General features: G+C 44.2%; 1 protein-coding gene across 2 annotated transcripts; it reads left to right on the forward strand.

Moving 5' to 3' along the window:
- Positions 1 to 274: 274 nt before the first annotated feature.
- PRDM4 (PR/SET domain 4) lies at positions 275 to 16,724 on the forward strand (the record flags this gene model as incomplete). Of its 2 annotated transcripts, none has more annotated exons than XM_084255889.1 (10): positions 275 to 419; positions 1,345 to 1,530; positions 3,084 to 3,878; positions 7,765 to 7,914; positions 8,872 to 8,990; positions 10,479 to 10,564; positions 11,462 to 11,589; positions 12,038 to 12,352; positions 14,119 to 14,287; positions 16,147 to 16,724. In XM_084255889.1, 10 exons carry the CDS (start codon positions 287 to 289, stop codon positions 16,454 to 16,456), a joined length of 2,391 nt encoding a protein of 796 aa, XP_084112015.1. In that variant the 3' UTR covers positions 16,457 to 16,724. The 2 variants fall into 2 exon arrangements, with proteins under 2 accessions (XP_084112015.1, XP_084112014.1); XM_084255888.1 differs by having other exon boundaries at positions 287 to 419; positions 8,851 to 8,990.
- Between the last annotated feature and the right edge of the window lie 1,860 nt (positions 16,725 to 18,584).

Raw genomic sequence — 18,584 nt, forward strand, 5'->3', positions numbered from 1 at the left:
TGCAGGCTTCGTCTCAGTGTGCAGGGGGCTCGGAACAAGGCGCACCCGTGTTAAATCCAGCTTCTGCTCTCTGAAGTTGACTGAGCTGGTTACCATCCCTGATCCCAGTTTCCTTATCAGTAGAAAGAAAATGGTACCAGCTGCCTTAGAGCTGTGCATGTGTAAGTGAAGTAAATAGTTGGTCAAGTCCCATTTCCCTGCCACCGCTGCTTTGGGTTCCCCAGTGCCTTCCGTGGGGTCGTGGAATAACTCTCTGTGTGACTAGTTGTGTTTGCTCTTTCTTAGGATGAATGAAATGAACCTGAGCCCAGTGGGGATGGAGCAGCTGACGTCATCCTCCGTGAGCAATGCCTTGCCTGTCTCCGGGAGTCACCTGGGGCTGGCTGCTTCGCCCACTCACAGTGCCATCCCTGCCCCCGGTGAGTGGTGAGGGAGGGTGAATGAATTCTAGAACTTACCTACTTTCATTTTTCGAAGGAGCATAGAGGGGGTGAGAACCCCTTTAAGAGTGAAAAGGAGAAAGCAAGCGGGTCTGAATGGTGGTTCCATATGGTATCCTAATAGGAGAAAACGTTGTTTGTGGCGTGCTGGCACGGTAGTGGATAGGAGTGGCAGTTTTTCCTGATTGTTTTCTTGGGTTTGTGGTCTTTGCCTAGTGCCATCACTGACTCATCTAGGATTACTGTTCAATTCGTCGCCCCCTTTGGCACTCTGTCCCCAAGTTAGCAGAAGAGAACCTGCACTACAGCAGATGTTCCCAGAAAGCATGAGGCATTGAGCTTTGTGTTCTACTATGTGGGGAAAGATTGTATGAAAAAAGATAAGCACAGCTTTACATCTAACTTTAGATTATTTTCCAAGTAGCATGCCATCTATGAATTATTTAAAAGTGAAACATTCTTACCATATAACATTGAAAATATAATGAAGTCTGTAATACCACAACTCATAGGCCGATTGTTTTCTTAAGTCATCTTTAATTAAGTGAGGTTATTAGTTGTTTTAAAATGTTTAGCTACGTATGGACAATGTAGCCCACTGGAGGATCAACTTGGCATTTTATTATTTTATTATTAAATTGGTTGGTGTTTCCATGTCTGTGTAACTTTGAGGTTATACTTTACTCTCCACTTGGCCTTTTACAGCTAACTTGAGAACTAGCTCCAGGACCAGGGCTGCTTTAGTTCTGGGTGTCTGCAGAGCAGTGTCTGGGGGCGTGTAAAGGGCTACTAGGTGAGATTTTTGCCCCTATGCAAAACCTTTCTAAGAGTCTCGCCAGTGTATGGAGAGAGTTTTAAGTACTTAATTTCCTTTTATTGAAAAAAATGTGTTTTTTTTCCATAGGCTTGCCAGTGGCAATTCCAAATCTGGGTCCCTCCCTGAGCTCTCTGCCTTCTGCTTTGTCGCTGATGCTCCCGATGGGCATTGGGGATCGAGGGGTGATGTGTGGGCTGCCTGAAAGAAACTACACCCTACCTCCACCACCTTACCCCCACCTGGAGAGCAGTTACTTTAGAACCATTCTACCTGGTAAGTATTGCGGTTATTCGAAGAAAGAATGGAGCTGACACTTGACCTCAATTCTTAAAGACTTGAGTAATGCTTTCTCTCTCTCTTCAGGTAGGAGATAAATCTTTGTATTTATGCACTTTTCCACTTAGAATGTGTAGGTAACATGTTAAATAGCTTGACTGAGCTCCATTTCTTAGTGGTGCATAACAGATTTTCTCCTCCTCCATCTCCTTGGTTCAGTTTTTATAATTCTGCAGTTATTATTCCTGTCAACCATATGTCCTGTTACAATGTCATTATTTGCTATAAATTAATTGAATTTTTATTCAGTTATAAACGTATTGTATATTCATTTCAGAAAACTTAAATAAGGAGGGAGGGGAACCACTTAAAATCCCATCATCCATCTTTTAGGTGTTCTTTTATTTTGATGTATGTTTAGTATGACTATACTTTCTATACAATTCTGTATCCTTTTTCACTTAATATTTTTCTGTTTTTACACTTATTTTCCCTTGCAGCTGTATGTTTTTTATTCTTTTTTAATGATGCATTATACAAAATGGATATTCCATTGCTTATTACATCAATCATTATTGATTTTGTCTTTCATCGTTTCCTCCAGCTTTCGTTACCATTACAGTTAATGCCCTTATGAATGTCTTTGTGTTTATATTTGCAATATGTACTTAGGAAAGATTATTATATGTGAAATTTCTTATGCAATAGAATATGAATGTTTTTGAGGTGTTTAATATATAGAGAGAGCTTCTAAGCTTCCAAAGAGGTTTTACTAATTTATATTCCCACTGGCAGTGCAGCAAGTACATTTCACCACATCCTTAATAAGCAACAGTGTTCAAATATTTTTTAATAAAGCTGGTGTGGGCCCTCCCTGGTGGTGCAAGGGGTTAAGACTCAACCTATGAGGCTAACTGCAACCTCTGCAGCACGAGTTTGAGCAACCACATGGCACAGCAGACCTCTCCTGTCTCACCTGCTGTTCCCCTCAGCAGTGAATTTCAGTTGATCTGCCTGTTCTGCTCCCCACTCTGTCTCTGGTGAATCCTCTCACCCCCTGCATCTCTGGATTGTACCCCCATTCTTGTATGGATAAATAAATAAATCTTAAAAAATAAAATAAAGCAGGTATAATTATGACTTTTCATAAAAATAGACCCTAATATGTTAACACTAATTTAATAATTTGAAACATTTAATTTTGTTTTTCATATGGATGGTCTGTTTTTAAATCATTTTACTTTTTAGCTTTTACTAGAGTAAATTTCAGCATTTAGGACTTGGGAATTCCAGCCATGTCTATTTCAGTAGCAGTGTGAAATGATTAATTTTCAGTCCACTTCAAAGGAATATAGTTAATTTTTTACAATTTGAGTTTCACATGAATAACTCAATTACAGTTATTTATATAGTGTATTATTCCTTAAACCTAAGAAATAGGTGAGCGATTTAGTTATAAGGAAAATATTTTAAAAATTTCTGGCATTCGGAATTTTTTTCTATTTAACAATGTACTAAAAAGTCCTTGATATCTCTTTTCCTTTCCGCAGGCATTTTATCTTACTTAGCTGACAGGCCACCTCCTCAGTACATCCACCCCAACTCCATAAACGTGGATGGTAATACAGCACTGTCTATCGCCAATAACCCTTCAGCACTAGATCCCTACCAGTCCAGTGGAAATGTTGGCTTAGAACCGGGCATTGTTTCAATAGACTCTCGCTCTGTGAACACACATGGCGCCCAAGCTCTTCACGCGAGTGATGGCCACGAGGTGGCTCTGGACACAACAATCACGATGGAGAACGTCTCTAGGGTCGCCAGCCCAATCTCTACAGATGGAATGACGGAAGAGCTTACGATGGAGGGCGTGGCAGGCGAGCATGCCCAAATCCCCAATGGCTCCAGAAGTCACGAACCTCTGTCTGTGGACTCTGTGAGCAGCAGCCTTGCAGCAGACACGGTGGGACATGGGGGTGTGATACCCATTCATGGGAATGGCCTGGAGCTCCCTGTGGTTATGGAGACGGACCCCATTGCAAGTCGCGTCAGCGGAATGTCTGACAGTGCCCTCAGTGACTCCATCCACACCGTGGCCATGAGCACCAACTCTGTAAGCGTGGCACTCTCTACCTCACACAACCTCGCCTCCCTAGAGTCCGTTTCCCTCCATGAAGTTGGCCTAAGCCTAGAACCTGTGGCTGTCTCCTCCATCACCCAGGAGGTTGCTATGGGGACAGGTCATGTAGATGTGTCTGCAGACAGTCTTTCCTTTGTACCACCTGCACTGCAAATGGAAGACTCCAATTCAAACAAGGAAAATATGGCAACCTTGTTTACAATTTGTGAGTGTGTTTAGCCTTTTTTATTTTGGAAATACTGGTAGAAATGGCCTCATCCCTGACAGGCTTATCACAAAGTCAGGTGTGGATTACGCGCGTGTAGAAAGTAGCTACACTTTGGAATTGTTCTGTGCCTTCGTGTTGTCCTTTATCTTAACGTGATGCATTTAAGTTAACCAAATGCTATATAACATTTCACTGGTTCTTACTGCCTCTTCTGAAGTAAAGAAATGTCATTTCTATATTTTACAGATAAGCTTAGCGCAATACTGTTTAAGGTCTTTCCCAAGTTTTGCAAATAGTTAATGATAGGGGTAAACTTTCCTAAGGTATTCTGTGTGATATGCCTTGTGCTTTTTCAGCCTAAGATAAAATTGATTTGATCATGGATATCGAATGGAGACATGCAGGTGAATGCAAGCGTGATTTTTGTTTTTGTTTTTTTGGCTCAGAATGTACGTAAGTTACCATAGTGGGCATGGTGGAGTTCTTTTTAATGGGGCAGTTTAGCAGCTGGTTATAAATAGTTGATTTGTTGGTGTCCCTATAGGCTCCATTCATGCAGGAGATGTGTTGAGTGCTAACTGTATGCCAGTCTCTGCTAGATGTTGGGGGATAAGTGGCTGCGAGGTCCAGCACAGGCTTTTTAGAAACTTACAGTCTAATGGGAAGCCTAGGTCCTGAACAGGCCATTTCTGCACCCCATGATAAGGATTAAGTGCAGGGAGCTTAAGGGAGTCTGGGGGAGCTGCTAACCAGACTGTGGAAAGGGAAGGAAAGACACAGTGGAAGCAACATACACGTTAGCACAGACTAGAAGGACCTAGGTGTCGGCAGTTGAGAATTGGGAAGAGTGGTGTCTAGGCACACAGTAAGTACTTACAACAAAGAATCGCGTGGTTCAGAATTTTTGAAGAGCCCAAAATGGGGGTGAGCAGAGGGGTATGGATGTGAGAGAAGTAGGAGCCAGAACTTAAAGGTTTCTAAGACCAGTCAAGGATCTTAAGGAATGAGGGTGGGGGTAGGGGTCATGCTGCATTGCAAGGATAACTGGCTTGTTGCAGACAAGTAAACCGGCAAGATGGTGCTAAATCTAAGTGAAAGGTGCTGATCATCTCAACAAGAGTAGAGGTGATAAAGAAAAGTGGAGGATGTTTACAAATTCAGTGGAACTTGTTGATCAGATGCATTTGGAAGAGGCAGGTTTACGGAGAAAAGCCTGGTTTCTGGCACTCGGAAACTAGGTAAATAATGGATCCTTAGAATAGTGAGTGGTGGAGGAACAGACTAGTGTTTGAGGTCTGATAGGTTTAGACATGATTTCAGTGTCTAAGGTGCCAGTAGAGCTACTTAATGACAAGCTGAATCCTAAGTCCAGAGCACTATCTGGAAATATTTAGGGATCTTCAGCATTAGGAGTGCATGTTAATCTTGACCATAAAAGTGGGGTGAAATCATCTTCTAGTAAGAGTTTGGAATGACAAGCGGGAATATTAAGATCAGCAGAGGGAAAGCTTCCAAAGCAGGAATATGCAAAAAGTAGGAGGAAGCTTCTGTGGATGCTCAGCAGTGGGGAGACCTTTGCTATTAACCTTTAAAGTCTCAGGTCTCCCTGGCGGCGCAAGTGGTTAAGATGCAAACTATGAAATTATCCATAGCCACTGCAGCACAAGTTTGATCCCTGGCCAGGGAGCAACCCACATGGCGCAGCAGACCTCTCCTGACGCTCCCGCTGCTCCCCTCGGCAGTGTATTTCAGTAGATCTGCCTGTTCTGCTCCCCACTCTGTCTCTGGTGACTCCTCTCACCCCCTACACCTCTGGCCTGTACCCCAGTTCTTGTATGCATAAATAAATAAATCTTTAAACAAAATAGTCTCTTTATAATTTTTAAATATTTTAATTTAGAAATGTAATCAATGTAGGCCATTAATTTAGCAGAAGATAAGAGGTGGCCTGAATAAGCTTATTGATCCTTTGCTTAAGTGGGCAAAGTGCAGTCTGTTGCCCCTACCTCCCCCTCTTATTGCTCCCCCGTTCTTAGGCAACAGCTAGTCTACTTTGGAGTGCTATGGATTCACCTATTCTCTTCATTTTAGATAGATAAGTGGAGTCACATGCTATGTCGTTTCTATACCCGGTATCTTTCCTTTAGCTTCATGTCATGTGCATCCATGTTGTGCCAGTGCAGTCGGGTCACGGTGGATGCATGTGTGACGGGTGTACCTGCAGGCTCTGCTCTGTCTCTTCATGCCGAGGAGCAGGCTTGGCCTACCACACTCGTTAATCACACCCTGGCATTTGCACAGCTAGAAACTGCTTCACGATGCCTTTCTCAGCACACCCCAGTCACGAAGTGGTGATTGACTATACTTCCCTCCTCTACGGCTGCGTCACAGTGCATTGTGTTGAAGTACTGCGCTCGGATGTGGATGCACCACGTTGTGTTTATCCATTTAGAGTTGATGAGCATTTGGTGGTTTCTCCTTTTTGGCTATCAATAATGTTGCTGTGAACGTTCACTTACATGTTTCTATGTGAACAGTTTTTAATATCCTCGGAAATCTGGGCTTGGAATTGCTCTATGTTTAACTTGTTGAGGAACTGCCAGGCTGTTTTTCTACAATGACCATGCCATTTTACATTCCCAGCATCAGTGTTGGCGGGGTCCAGTCTCCCCACCTCTTTGCTACCACTTCTTATAGCTGCCCTGGTGGATGTGAACTGGCATCTCATTGTGCTTTTGATGAATGACTATCCATGTTGAACATGTTTACATGTACTTATTGGCCATTTGTGTTTCTTTGCAGAAAACTATAAACAGTTTTTATAGTATGTGTGAATCTCCTTTGTCTGGAAGTGATTCTCCTTGTTAAATGCAATGGAGAATAAATTTTAGGGAATCACTAATCTGATATTCCAAAAAATCTCAAGTAACAGTTGGAGAAGTAATATGTTCCTGTTTTACCTAAGTATCAAAATATGCTGATACTTTATGCCATTTAAGTAGAAATTTCTAACATTGATTAGGGAATAAAGACACTTAGATGCATGTGGTTCTAAGGTTTAAGTATTTCAACCACTTTGTGAATAAATTTGGAGAGTTTGAACTCAATTATTGACAATTAGGGCTATGAATATACTTCTAAATAGAAAGGAAAGTAAAAGAATAAAGCTTTATGGGAGGACACTTTGGAGCTTATAAAAGTGATATTTTAGTAAGTACAGAGTATATGAAGTTAGCACCCTTTCTGATGGTGCAAAAAAAAAAAAAAAAAGACCAAAATGAACAGAAAGAAATTAAAAATTTTAAAGCAAATATGTCTACAATGATAAGGTTCCACCTGCCTCCCAAAAGGCTGCAAGTTTTTATTTGTTGAATCTGTCACCAAAAGCTGGTTGACCAGTGGCTTGTAGTGAAACAGAACAGCAGTGTACCTAGCTCTGACTATATGTCCTCAATGTCCTCTCTGTTCTGGCTTTGCCTGACTAGCAGCATTTTCAACTCAGTTTCCCCTAACTGTTTGGTAGACTTGGAATTGCTGGTGTGTTCCACACCATATGTGAAGGTATTACTTATCTGCTTCATGTAAGGAATCACGTGCTTGATCTTCAGAGTAATGTGTTTTTTGGATCAGTCTTTCTCTTAGCCACTATATAGGAAGCGTGTCCCTTTGGATCAAAAGACAAAAATCAGATCTTGCTAAGGAGAGAAATAGGAGGGGACATATGTCTTAGTGTAAGAAAGTCATTCTTTGACCAGAGTATTTCTGCTAGAACCTTCCTTCCTACTGGTTACATTTTACAATTAGCATTTACATGTAAGAGCAGGAGATAATTTAGCTTGCTTGAACTAAACCCACTTATGTCTCTCCAATTTCTCATCCATAGGGTGTACACTCTGTGACCGAGCCTATCCCTCAGACTGCCCCGATCATGGACCAGTAACGTTTGTTCCTGACACTCCAGTAGAGAGCAGAGCGAGACTTTCTCTCCCAAAGCAGCTTGTTCTCCGCCAGTCAATTGTGGGAGCAGAAGTTGGTAAGAACCAGCAGCCATGAAACCCCATCCAGTCTTCCTCTTTGTGGGGTAGAGTTGTAAAAGTGGATGTGTATAATTTAGTGATTATTTGGCTGACTCAGAGTCACCTTATGGCTTACCATTTGTCTTGTCCAGAGAGAGCAATAAGTGAAGTTGAAAAGTTTATTGATCAGGTTCCCCTTTCTTGAATCAGAATTGAATAGAGGTAAGAATCCTAGTCCAACTTTTTGAAGACTTTTATTCTCAGCTATATCATTCACTAACAATTACCATGACAAAGTACTGCTTTCAACTTCGTTTCTTTCACGAAGGCGTGGAAAATTCACCATTGATAACCTTTTATCACAAAAGTTATTTAGATAGAATGTTTGTGATTTGTCCTATATTCCTTAGAAAAAGGGATAAAAATGTAGACTTACTGAGTATGCTTACGCATATTTGAACTGAACATGTTTTCTGAATTACTGTGGCATTTCTTTGAAAATACGAAACTGGATTCATTATTCTTTCAGCTGTAGCTTGGACTTCAGTCAGTTGAGAACATTCAACAATTTTGATAACATAGTGCAGTGCTTTCAGCACTAAATAGAGTGCAGTGCTTTTAATGATTTTAGAAATTTACTTTGTTGTAATTGCTTATATTTTTATAGTAATGTGCTCTGTCCTTTTTTATGTATTAACTCCAAAATAACATTTGGAGGGAGATGGTCTGGTTCCTTGTATATAAAACAAAGTTCAGGAACTTCTGATACTGTTTTTCATTCTGTATTTCTTCTGAGCCCCGAATTATTTGTTTCATTGTCCGTATTTATAGGATAGAACCACTAAGACTAGTCACTGCTTAGGAGTGCTGGAGTATCAGCAGTTCTTGGATTTTTTGCATGGTGTAAGCTCCTGTCTCTTCTGTATCTCTTAGATGTTTAAATCATTGTGTAGTTGGTGTCCTTCCACCGATAGGTGTATGGACTGGAGAAACCATTCCTGTGCGGACTTGCTTTGGGCCTCTCGTTGGCCAGCAGAGTCACTCCATGGAGGTCGCAGAATGGACGGATAAGGCAGTTAACCATATCTGGAAGGTCAGTGTCAAACTTAGAGTGACCTTTGGATGTTTTTATTTTGTGGAGGTAGTTAAAAGTAGTGTAATAGTCAAAATTAGCCAGGACTCATACAGTGCCATTCACCTGTCAGTCCTTTACTTAATATTATTCCTTTTGTTCTTGGTAACCAAGTTATAATACACATCAAACACCCCATCAGCATTAAATAGAGAAGACAAACTTTCTGTGCTTGTTAGATAACCAATGGTTCTGCATTTTAATTACTTGTGGCAGCTGAGGCTAGGGACTTTGTTTATATGGTGAAGGTCTTATTTTGTAATCAACTGAAACGTTCCTCACATAATTAGCTTGGGAAATAATTTTATAATTGGGCACTAAGACTGCAAACTTTCTGATGAGAGGGGTTAGAAATGCAGGGTGTTGACAAAAACAGCTGTTCCTATAACATGTTACATGGGGTCCTAGTAGAATGGGGATGATGCCTGCAAAGTTGAGGTGACAGAAATGTGGATTTTGTGGCAACTTGTAAACATGCCACTGGCATCAGGGACTTTAATTTTGGTGTTCAAAAGAGAGCATATTGGGCCTCCCTGGTGGCAACCTATGAAGCTAGCCTCAGTCACTGCAGCACAAGTTCGCTCCCCAGCCAGCCAGGGAGCAACCCACAGCAGACCTCTCCTGACTTGCCCGCTGCTCCCCTCAGCAATGTATTATTTCAGTAGATCTGCCTGTTCTGCTCCCCACTCTGTCTCTGGTGAATCCTCTCATCCCCCACACCTTTGGCTTATACCCCAGTTCTTGTATGCATAAATAAATAAAATCTTTTTTTTTTTAAAGAGTTATGTTTTTATTTACTTATTTATTTATACAAGCACTGGGTACAGTGAGAAGCGCGGGAGGGTGAGAGAATTCACCAGAGCCAGAGCGGGGAGCAGAGCAGGCAGAAGGACCGAAGCACACTGCTGAGGGGAGCAGCTGGCGGCAGGAGAGGTCTGCGCGCCATGTGGGACCCTCCTCCAGTGGCCGGGAAGCAGCCGGGGATCGAACTGGCGCTGCAGAGGCTGCGGGCAGCTTCGCAATCCAGCGCTCAACCGCTGCGCCACTGGGAAGGCCCTAAATAAAATCTTTAAAACAAAAAAGAGAGCATAGAAGAATGCTGGCTCACTGGAACAATAATGAGAGCAGGTTCTCTGCTTGCTACCCACTCAGTCCCTCACTGCTGCCGTTTGGTCAGCGATGAAGACAAGTCAAGCCCACATGTGACTGTTGAAGAATAACTCCATCCTCTATCCTGAGCACTGATGTGGGTCTCTGAAGGTCTTTATTGTAATGCTGGAAGTAGAGGAACTAGTAAAATGTCAAGAATGTGACAGCCCTGTATTTTCTCCCCAACTGGGAAAGCTGGGCCCTCCTGCTAAGGTTATGAGCTCACTGCCAGTCTAAATTTAGTAGAACTTTGTGAGGCTTGTCAGTTCATTTGAAGGTGTGTTTGCCCTCTGTTGGCAGATGTACCACAATGGTGTCCTCGAGTTCTGCATCATTACAACTGACGAGAATGAATGCAATTGGATGATGTTTGTGCGCAAAGCCAGGTAAGAGTAGTCTCGGATGAAAGAAATAGTTTTGCTTCAGATCTTTTTCAGTAGGAAGCTTTTCATAAAATAGGGAAGAGCCGGGCCTTCCTGGTGATGCAGGGGTTAAGTCATAGCGCTATCCAGCTATAGCCAGTGACTACAGCATGAGTTCTATCTCCGGCCAGGGAGCTGACCCTCATGGCATAGCAGACCTCTCCTGTCTCGCCTGCTGCTCTCCTCAGCAGTGTGTTTCAGTGAGTCTGCCTGTTCTGTTCCCCACTCTGTCTCGGGTAAATCCTCTTACACACACACCCCTCTCCCCACACCTCTGGCCTGTACCCCAGTTCTTATATGCATAAATAAATAAATCTTTAAAGAAAAAAATAAGGAAAAGCCAGAGAATTCTAGACTTAAAGGACTAAGGCTTTTCAGTGTCTTTCACTCCAGTAGATACTGACTAGTGGTGGTTATAAATTTAAACACAAGAAATTGTCCTTTTCTTATGAACAATTTACTTATTGCCAACGCAATAAGGAGTGGTAACAGCCATGAGTGAATTTGCAAGTTGCTGCCTTCTCTTTATATTGGCTGTTAGTCGGCCCCTCAGACTGTTATAGTTAATTCTTGTTCAACTTTCTATCTCTTTTTTTAATGTTATTTAGTTAAGACTATTTTCTTGTTTCCAGTCACAGAACAGATCCTAGCATTTTTAATTGTAAAGGGCAACCAGCTTATGTACTGAAGTAAGAATTCTGTTTCTATATTAGTCTCTCCTAGTAGGTAGGATAGGGAATTACAAAAATGACTCAGAGAAAATAGTTGAAGTGTTCATACAGAATTTTGTTAGAGGAGGTAGGACTTATTTCGTATTTATTTCAAAATTAATTCTCTTGATCTGTCAATATAATAACCTAGGAATCGGGAAGAGCAGAACTTGGTGGCTTATCCTCATGATGGGAAAATCTATTTTTGCACTTCACAAGATATCCCTCCCGAAAACGAACTGCTTTTTTATTACAGCCGGGATTATGCTCAGCAGATTGGTAAGTTAATATATGACTTATCTGTTGTGAATCTAGCGTAGTAAAAACACCATGAACCAGAAGTAAAGTTTTGGTAATGATTTACATGTCAATGGAAGCAATTATTTTATTCTTGTGTACATGAAAGCAGAGCAGTTATTTCCCTGGGTTAGAAGTGCCATGGTCTGTGAGTGTCTTTGCAAGATGAATTTATGACCAGGCAGTATTCATGTAAAAAGTGTTTTTTGTTTAGGAAAGATGCCTTACAATCCAGTATTTACCCAAGGGCTTCTTGTGTGCCTGAAACTATTTTAACACGATGGGAACGGAGCATTGAACAAGACATTTTAGTTTTACAGGTAGAGGGCAAGCTGCAAAATCTTGGTAGAGGGGAGAGTTATAACAACTATTAGCAAGAACAAATTTTTTAATTTAAATATCAAAATGAGTATTATTTTTTCTTTTTAAGGTGTTCCCGAACACCCAGATGTGCACCTCTGTAACTGTGGCAAGGAGTGCAGTTCCTATACAGAATTCAAAGCCCACCTGACCAGCCACATCCACAACCACCTCCCCAGCCAGAGCCACAGCGGCAGCCACAGACCGAGCCACAGCAAGGAAAGGAAGTGGAAGTGCTCAGTGTGCCCCCAGGCGTTCATCTCTCCTTCCAAGCTTCACGTCCACTTTATGGGACACATGGGTATGAAGCCCCACAAGTGTGATTTCTGTAGCAAGGCCTTCAGTGATCCTAGCAACCTGCGCACCCACCTGAAAATACATACGGGTAAGTTACTTGGCACCATCAGAGAGCCATTTTGTAGCCGTTAGAATCTGGTGGTAGTGAAGGCTCTTTGCTAGATAATCTGGAAGGTAGCGCTGTGATAAGATGTTAGAGAATGAATCCAGGTGGCTGTCAGCGGGACTTTGCTGGGTAAATCTTCCTGAGAGGGTTTTACTTCCATCTGTTAAGACCTTCCACCCGCCAGATGCACCCACCACAGTTTGATGGTGGCTGGGAAAATGCATTAATAATCAGGAGGTTGATTCATGTCATGGCTTCCAGCAAAGGGTGTTTTATAACAGCGTAGCCTGAGTTGCCATCGGTGCTCACCCTGGTCTCCAGAGCCCATTTCTCTTCTTTGGACCTTGCTCAATACCAAAATTTGTTTTTTTTTTTTTTAAACTTCTTTTTCTTTTTCTTTTTTTTTTTTTTTTTTTTTTTTAAGATTTATTTATTTATTTATACAAGCACTGGGTACAGTCAGAAGCGCGGGAGGGTGAGAGAATTCACCAGAGCCAGAGCGGGGAGCAGAGCAGGCAGAAGGACCGAAGTACACTGCTGAGGGGAGCAGTGGGCAGCAGGAGAGGTCTGCGCGCCATGTGGGACCCTCCTCCGGTGGCCGGGGAGCAGCCGGGGATCGAACTGGCGCTGCAGAGGCTGCGGGCAGCTTCGCGACCCAGCGCTCAACCGTTGCGCCACCAGGGAGGCCCCCAAAATTTGTTTTTTGAGCTATTCTCTGCAAACCAGTTCCTCTCTTTTCTAGTAGATTTTTACTACCTGCTACAAAATAGCTCATGAAGATTTAGCTTTCTTGCCTGGCTCATTTGTTCTCCAAATCTTTGAAAGTAAAATTCTTGCTCGTCTTATTGCATTAAGATGGAGAAATCACAGTTGTGTTAAAAGTGTGTGGCCCACAATTGAAATACTGCCTAATCTTTAAGAAAAGGTGTGCCAGCCCAACTCGAGTAATCTTATTTCTGCATTCTTAAAAGAAATTAATGTTATCCCTGGTTTATGAGGTCACATTAAATATTTAAGAAAGAAAACTAAAATGTAGGTTGTGAAAATGTGTTTGCCTATAGACAAGCACTAGAATTCATGGGGCATTGAAACTTGGGTGCTAAAATTATTACAATTTTTTTTTTTAAATTATGTGTCAGCTATAAATTTTAAAAATTAAGAATAACAGTCCTGATTATGCTCAGTGATATAAGCCAGAAGGAAAAAGAAAAATATTGGATGGTTTCACTTATAGCAGGAATATAGGGAAACCCAATAAGACATCTGTGTAAAAAATATAATAACAGTACAAAACACCACAAAGCAAAAATGGACAATTATAAATCAGAGACATCCTGCAGGGGAGGGGGAGGGAGAGGGATCAGAGGGAGGGAGGGAGGCGCACAGGGGCCTGGGGTGATGGTGAATGGGGGCATTGGGGAAGGAAACTATGGGGACTGTACCTGAGGGGGCGGGGGGAAGCAAATATTGTTTAAAAATGAACAGTGATATTAAAAAAAAAAAAAAGTTAAAAAAAAGAATAGCAGTCCTAGAAGGAGGTCGCATTTACTAGCATCACTTGCTCTGGTGGTGGAGGTGACGTTTGCTGGCTCGCGGTGGGCTCTGGGTGGCGCCCCGAGAGTGGAGGTCCAGCGGCCTGGCAGTTGTGTCTCCCTCCTGCCTCTCCACACACCCGTGGGCTTGCTCTCTGGTCTTGACGACACATTGGTGCTTCCGTTCACAGTGTGGTCACTTGGGTTAACTTGCAGGTCAGAAGAACTACAGGTGCACGTTGTGTGACAAGTCTTTCACCCAGAAGGCTCACCTGGAGTCCCACATGTTCATCCACACGGGCGAGAAGAACCTCAAGTGTGATTACTGTGACAAGCTGTTCATGCGGAGGCAGGACCTCAAGCAGCACGTGCTCATCCACACGCAGTAAGTCGCCCCGTCCGCCCACAGTGGCAGCCGCCTGCGTCTCGTGTGGCCAAGCAGTGGTTGGGGACCTAAGCTTTCAGTTTTACCTTGGAAGATTTCCATCGTTTTTCACTTCTACTTTCTGAATTTATTTTTATATTTTTGAAACAATTTCATTAATTTAACAAATATTATTAAGTGCCTTCTGCATGCCCAGCATAGTGCTAAGTGGTAGAAATAGAGATGAAAGGCGCCGTCCCTGTCTTTAAAGAGTCCAGAGTCCAGTAAGAGAAATGGACCAGTAAATATGTATCACAGTCCGTCGCGGTTTTTAGAGTAAGCGTTGGATTCCCAAAGACCAAGACGGTCGCTTCGCCCGGCACAGGCGCGCGCAGCACTGTGGTCCATGCACAGTGGCCAGAGCGATGCATTTAAACACAAACCCCACCGTGCCTTTCTCCACTCAGGACCTCCGGGGGCTCCCCGGGATTCCAGGGCTCTCCCGGAGCCCTGCAGGCCCTTCGAGGCGGGTCCTGGTGCTCGGACACCTTTCCCACTTCATCGATTTTTACTTTTCTCCTCATAATCCGCTGGGTCTACACAGGCGCTCTCCTGTTAACAAACACTGCAGCACACTAACACACTTCAGGCTCGGGGATTGTGCGCTGCGCTCCTCGTGCCTAGAAACTTGTACCCCTGGAAACTCCCTGTTTCCTCTTTCAGGTTTCTGCTCAAATGTCATCGCCTCAGCGTGGCCTTTCCTAACTGTCTCACTGAAATAGGGCGCCTGTCTCTCGTCACTGGCTTCCTCTGTATTAACTGGTACTTAACCGCCACCTGATCTTTTTCATATGTTCTTGGTATAACTCCTCCTGCAGCTTGAGCGCGCCAGGAAGGCAAGGACTTGGTTTCCACATCCTGTAGCATCACAGGCGGCTGCAGTGCCACCTCCTGCTGGGGACGGTGGTGGACATGCCGAGGAGACCACGCTCCAGAGTCCCTAACACTCCTTTAAGAATTTTCACCCTTCTCATTGATTTGCATATGAGGCTTTCATTAAGACATCGGGCTCAGCTGCTCGAAACACTCCAAACTGAGATGTAAAGAATTCTGGGCCACATCCTCTGTACAGCTCTTTTCAGGTCTCAACGTCTAGGTAGGCTTACTCAAGGCTTAAGGCTCTTGACATTGTGAACTGAGTGATGTCTGTTTGTAGGGCTGGCAGCTCACCAGAGTGAGGCAGTGGATGGGCACAGGTTTCCAAATTTGAATTGATGAAGTGTGGGACAAGAGGAACTCGCAGATGGTGTTGATGGACGTGCGTGTTGCTACAGCCTCACTGGAATACAGTGTTGCTCGGTCGGGTTGCAGCTGTGCACATCCTGGGATGCAGTCGTACGGGCGTGGGAGTGGGGCCTAGAGCAGGCTGGGCGTCTGCAGCCGACAGGCCGTAGCGGTTCTGCCTGTGATAACTCAGTGCTGGAAACCACCAGAATATGTTAGCAATAGATAAATGCAGTACCACAGATGAATCAAGACCTATGTGTAAGTCGCACAGAGCAATGGAAGGGAACAACCTAGGTAATAGTCATAGCAGCGTGGATGAATTTCACAACCATTGCTTTGAGTGAAAGAAGCCAAACGTAAGGGATAACGTGCACCCTGATTCCTTTTACGTAGAATGCCAGGACAGGCCCAGTCTGTGCCCTTTAAACTGGCAAATTTTCACGACTCTTCTTTATGCCACACACCACTTAAAAAGGTCTGATTCTAGATGCTAGCGCTTCTCTTGACAAAGGCCAAGGTTGTGAAGGGTGTGTGCCTACCTCGGGTGTCATCTGCAATCCCAAACCAAATGCTCTTTCTTGTGTTCCTCTTAGAGAACGCCAGATCAAGTGTCCCAAGTGTGACAAGCTGTTCCTGAGAACAAATCACTTAAAGAAACATCTCAATTCACACGAAGGAAAGCGGGATTATGTCTGTGAGAAATGCACTAAGGCTTATCTCACCAAGTACCATCTCACGCGGCACCTGAAAACCTGCAAGGGGCCCACCTGCGGCTCCTCTGCCCAGGAGGACGACGACGACTCAGAGGAGGAGGAGGAGGAGCTGGCAGAGCCTCTGGGCACAGAGGACTGTCGGATTAACAGCGCTGTGTATTCCGACGAGTCTCTCTCTGCGCATAAATAAAAGTAAAAGCCGTGAACTATTTTGGATGGAAAAGACAGAAGGAGAAAACACACATAACCGCTTAGCCACAATGGTTTTTATTTTATTTTATTTATTTTTTTTAAAGATTTATTTATTTATGCATACAAGAGCTGGGGTACAGGCCAGAGGTGCCAGGGAGTGAGAGGATTCACCAGAGACAGAGTGGGGAGTAGAACAGGCGGATCCACTGAAATTCACTGCTGAGGGGAGCAGCGGGCAGGTCAGGAGAGGTCTGCGGCGCCATGTGCATAGCTCCCTGGCCGGGGATCGAACTCGTGCTGCAGAGGCTGCGGACAGCTTCATAGGCTGCATCTTAACCCCTTGCGCCACCAGGGAGGCCCTACAATGGTTTTTATATCACATAGTTTCTGGTTTTCTTCCCGCCAACATTCAAAACAGACTGGGAATGGATAAGCACTTACTGGAGAGTGTGCTAGTGAAACACTTTAGAAACAGATGGGGAAGAGAGAGCATGTGTCCTATTTTTAAGTGATACTACGGGGAGAAAGTCTCACATTTTGAGGCCTGCTCTGTATTTCCATGACGATTTGGGCCATTGTGTGTATGCTGGAGTCAGAGCTGCCTTCTGCCCCAACAAATCAGGTTTATTTTAAATTCCTCCACTTCCCTCCCAGCCCTTCGGCTTGGTAGCTCTCTAAACTCGGTGCCTGCTCATAGTTGTCCTGGTTGCTGTTTGTGATTCTGGTGTTTCACTTTTTGCAGACTAGTGTGATTTATACCCATCCCAGGACGGATCGGAACACAGCAGTGTAAGCTCGTTACTTTGCAGCTAACACGTTTAAAGCATCATCTGCCTTAATCTCCCCAGGGTTCTAGGGAGCTTAGGGTAGATCTTCCTTCCCAAGATTTCAACAGGTGCCTAGAGGGCAGATAAAAAAGGAGCAGCCAGGCAATAGTGATGCAGAAGAGAAAAGGAGACAGAATGCTCAAGAAACTAGCTTGGGTGGAAGCCAGGGTGAGTTACTGAGTTACCTGGTTACTGGTCCTTAGCGACCTCTGTAGGGTTAGACGCGTCTCTCCCGTGTCGCCTCCAGCCCTGGACAAAAGGTCCTGGAGGTGCAGCGCACCAGCCAGCGCCTGCAGGCTCCTCTCCTGGCAGATGTGCATATGGGCTCAGCGGGCCGTGCGGTGCTTCCGCCTACAGGGTCGGGGGGGAATGGCCCTATCTGGCTTCCCTTTTGAAAGTATCGAGACACCATTAAAATGCTGCCGACTCAATGACAGGTGGCTCCAAACTCAACGGTGCATGTGCAGGGCTCAACATCCGTGCTGTGCTTGATGCAGATGCAGGACTCCTGAGCATGTGAGTGCTAAGAGTCAGAAGGTTCGGAAGCGTGATGGTCACCATGTGGACGTGTGCGCAGTGTCCCAGCTTAGCTGACTCTCCATTCTTTGGTCTTTCGCCTGGTCTCACATGCACAGCCTGCTTTCAGTGAGAGGGTAACATCCTTGTGTCGGCGCCTGATGGAACGTGCTCCCTCCTGCTCCCCCTCTGGGCTGGAGTAGAGGACTCTGCTGGGAAGGTTTTGCTGCTAATGTATTTATGGAATGAATGTATTTCATTCAAATCTGTATTCCTCTAGGAAGGATAAAATAAAACTTTTTTTAAAATATAGGATTCTTCTTGCCATTTCTTTTTGTGGAGAATGGAGCTGAATGAGTTTTTTTGGGGAAAATCAGGTACGTCAGCTTTTCTGAAGTTGGAGGTGAAGTGTTTCCTGAGCTCCGTGCTTTGAGGTCGTAGTCTGATGCTGTTTGCGTGGCAGCGCTGCCTGTTTGCAGGTGGCATCTCCTGCCCTCTTCCTGCTGTCGTGCCTTTACTCTGCTGCCTCTCCGGGTACTGTGGCAGTCTGCTGTGGAAGGGGGAGGCGCTGACACAGGGCCATGGAGCTCCTTCAGGGTTGCTACGAGCTCAGCCTCTTGCTAAAGGCCTGCTGGTTGCAGCCACCCCTGTTCTCAGGAAACTGCTGGAGCTGGAGCTGCCTTTGTGCTTTCAGCTCAGCTCATGCTGAGTCAAATTTCTTCATTTCCTAACTCTGGTTGACAGGCTGTCCAAGGTAGGGAGGCCTGACGTCCACAGAAACCC

The sequence above is a fragment of the Talpa europaea genome, assembly GCF_964194135.1.
Source record: "Talpa europaea genome assembly, chromosome: 15".
NCBI lineage: Eukaryota > Metazoa > Chordata > Mammalia > Eulipotyphla > Talpidae > Talpa > Talpa europaea.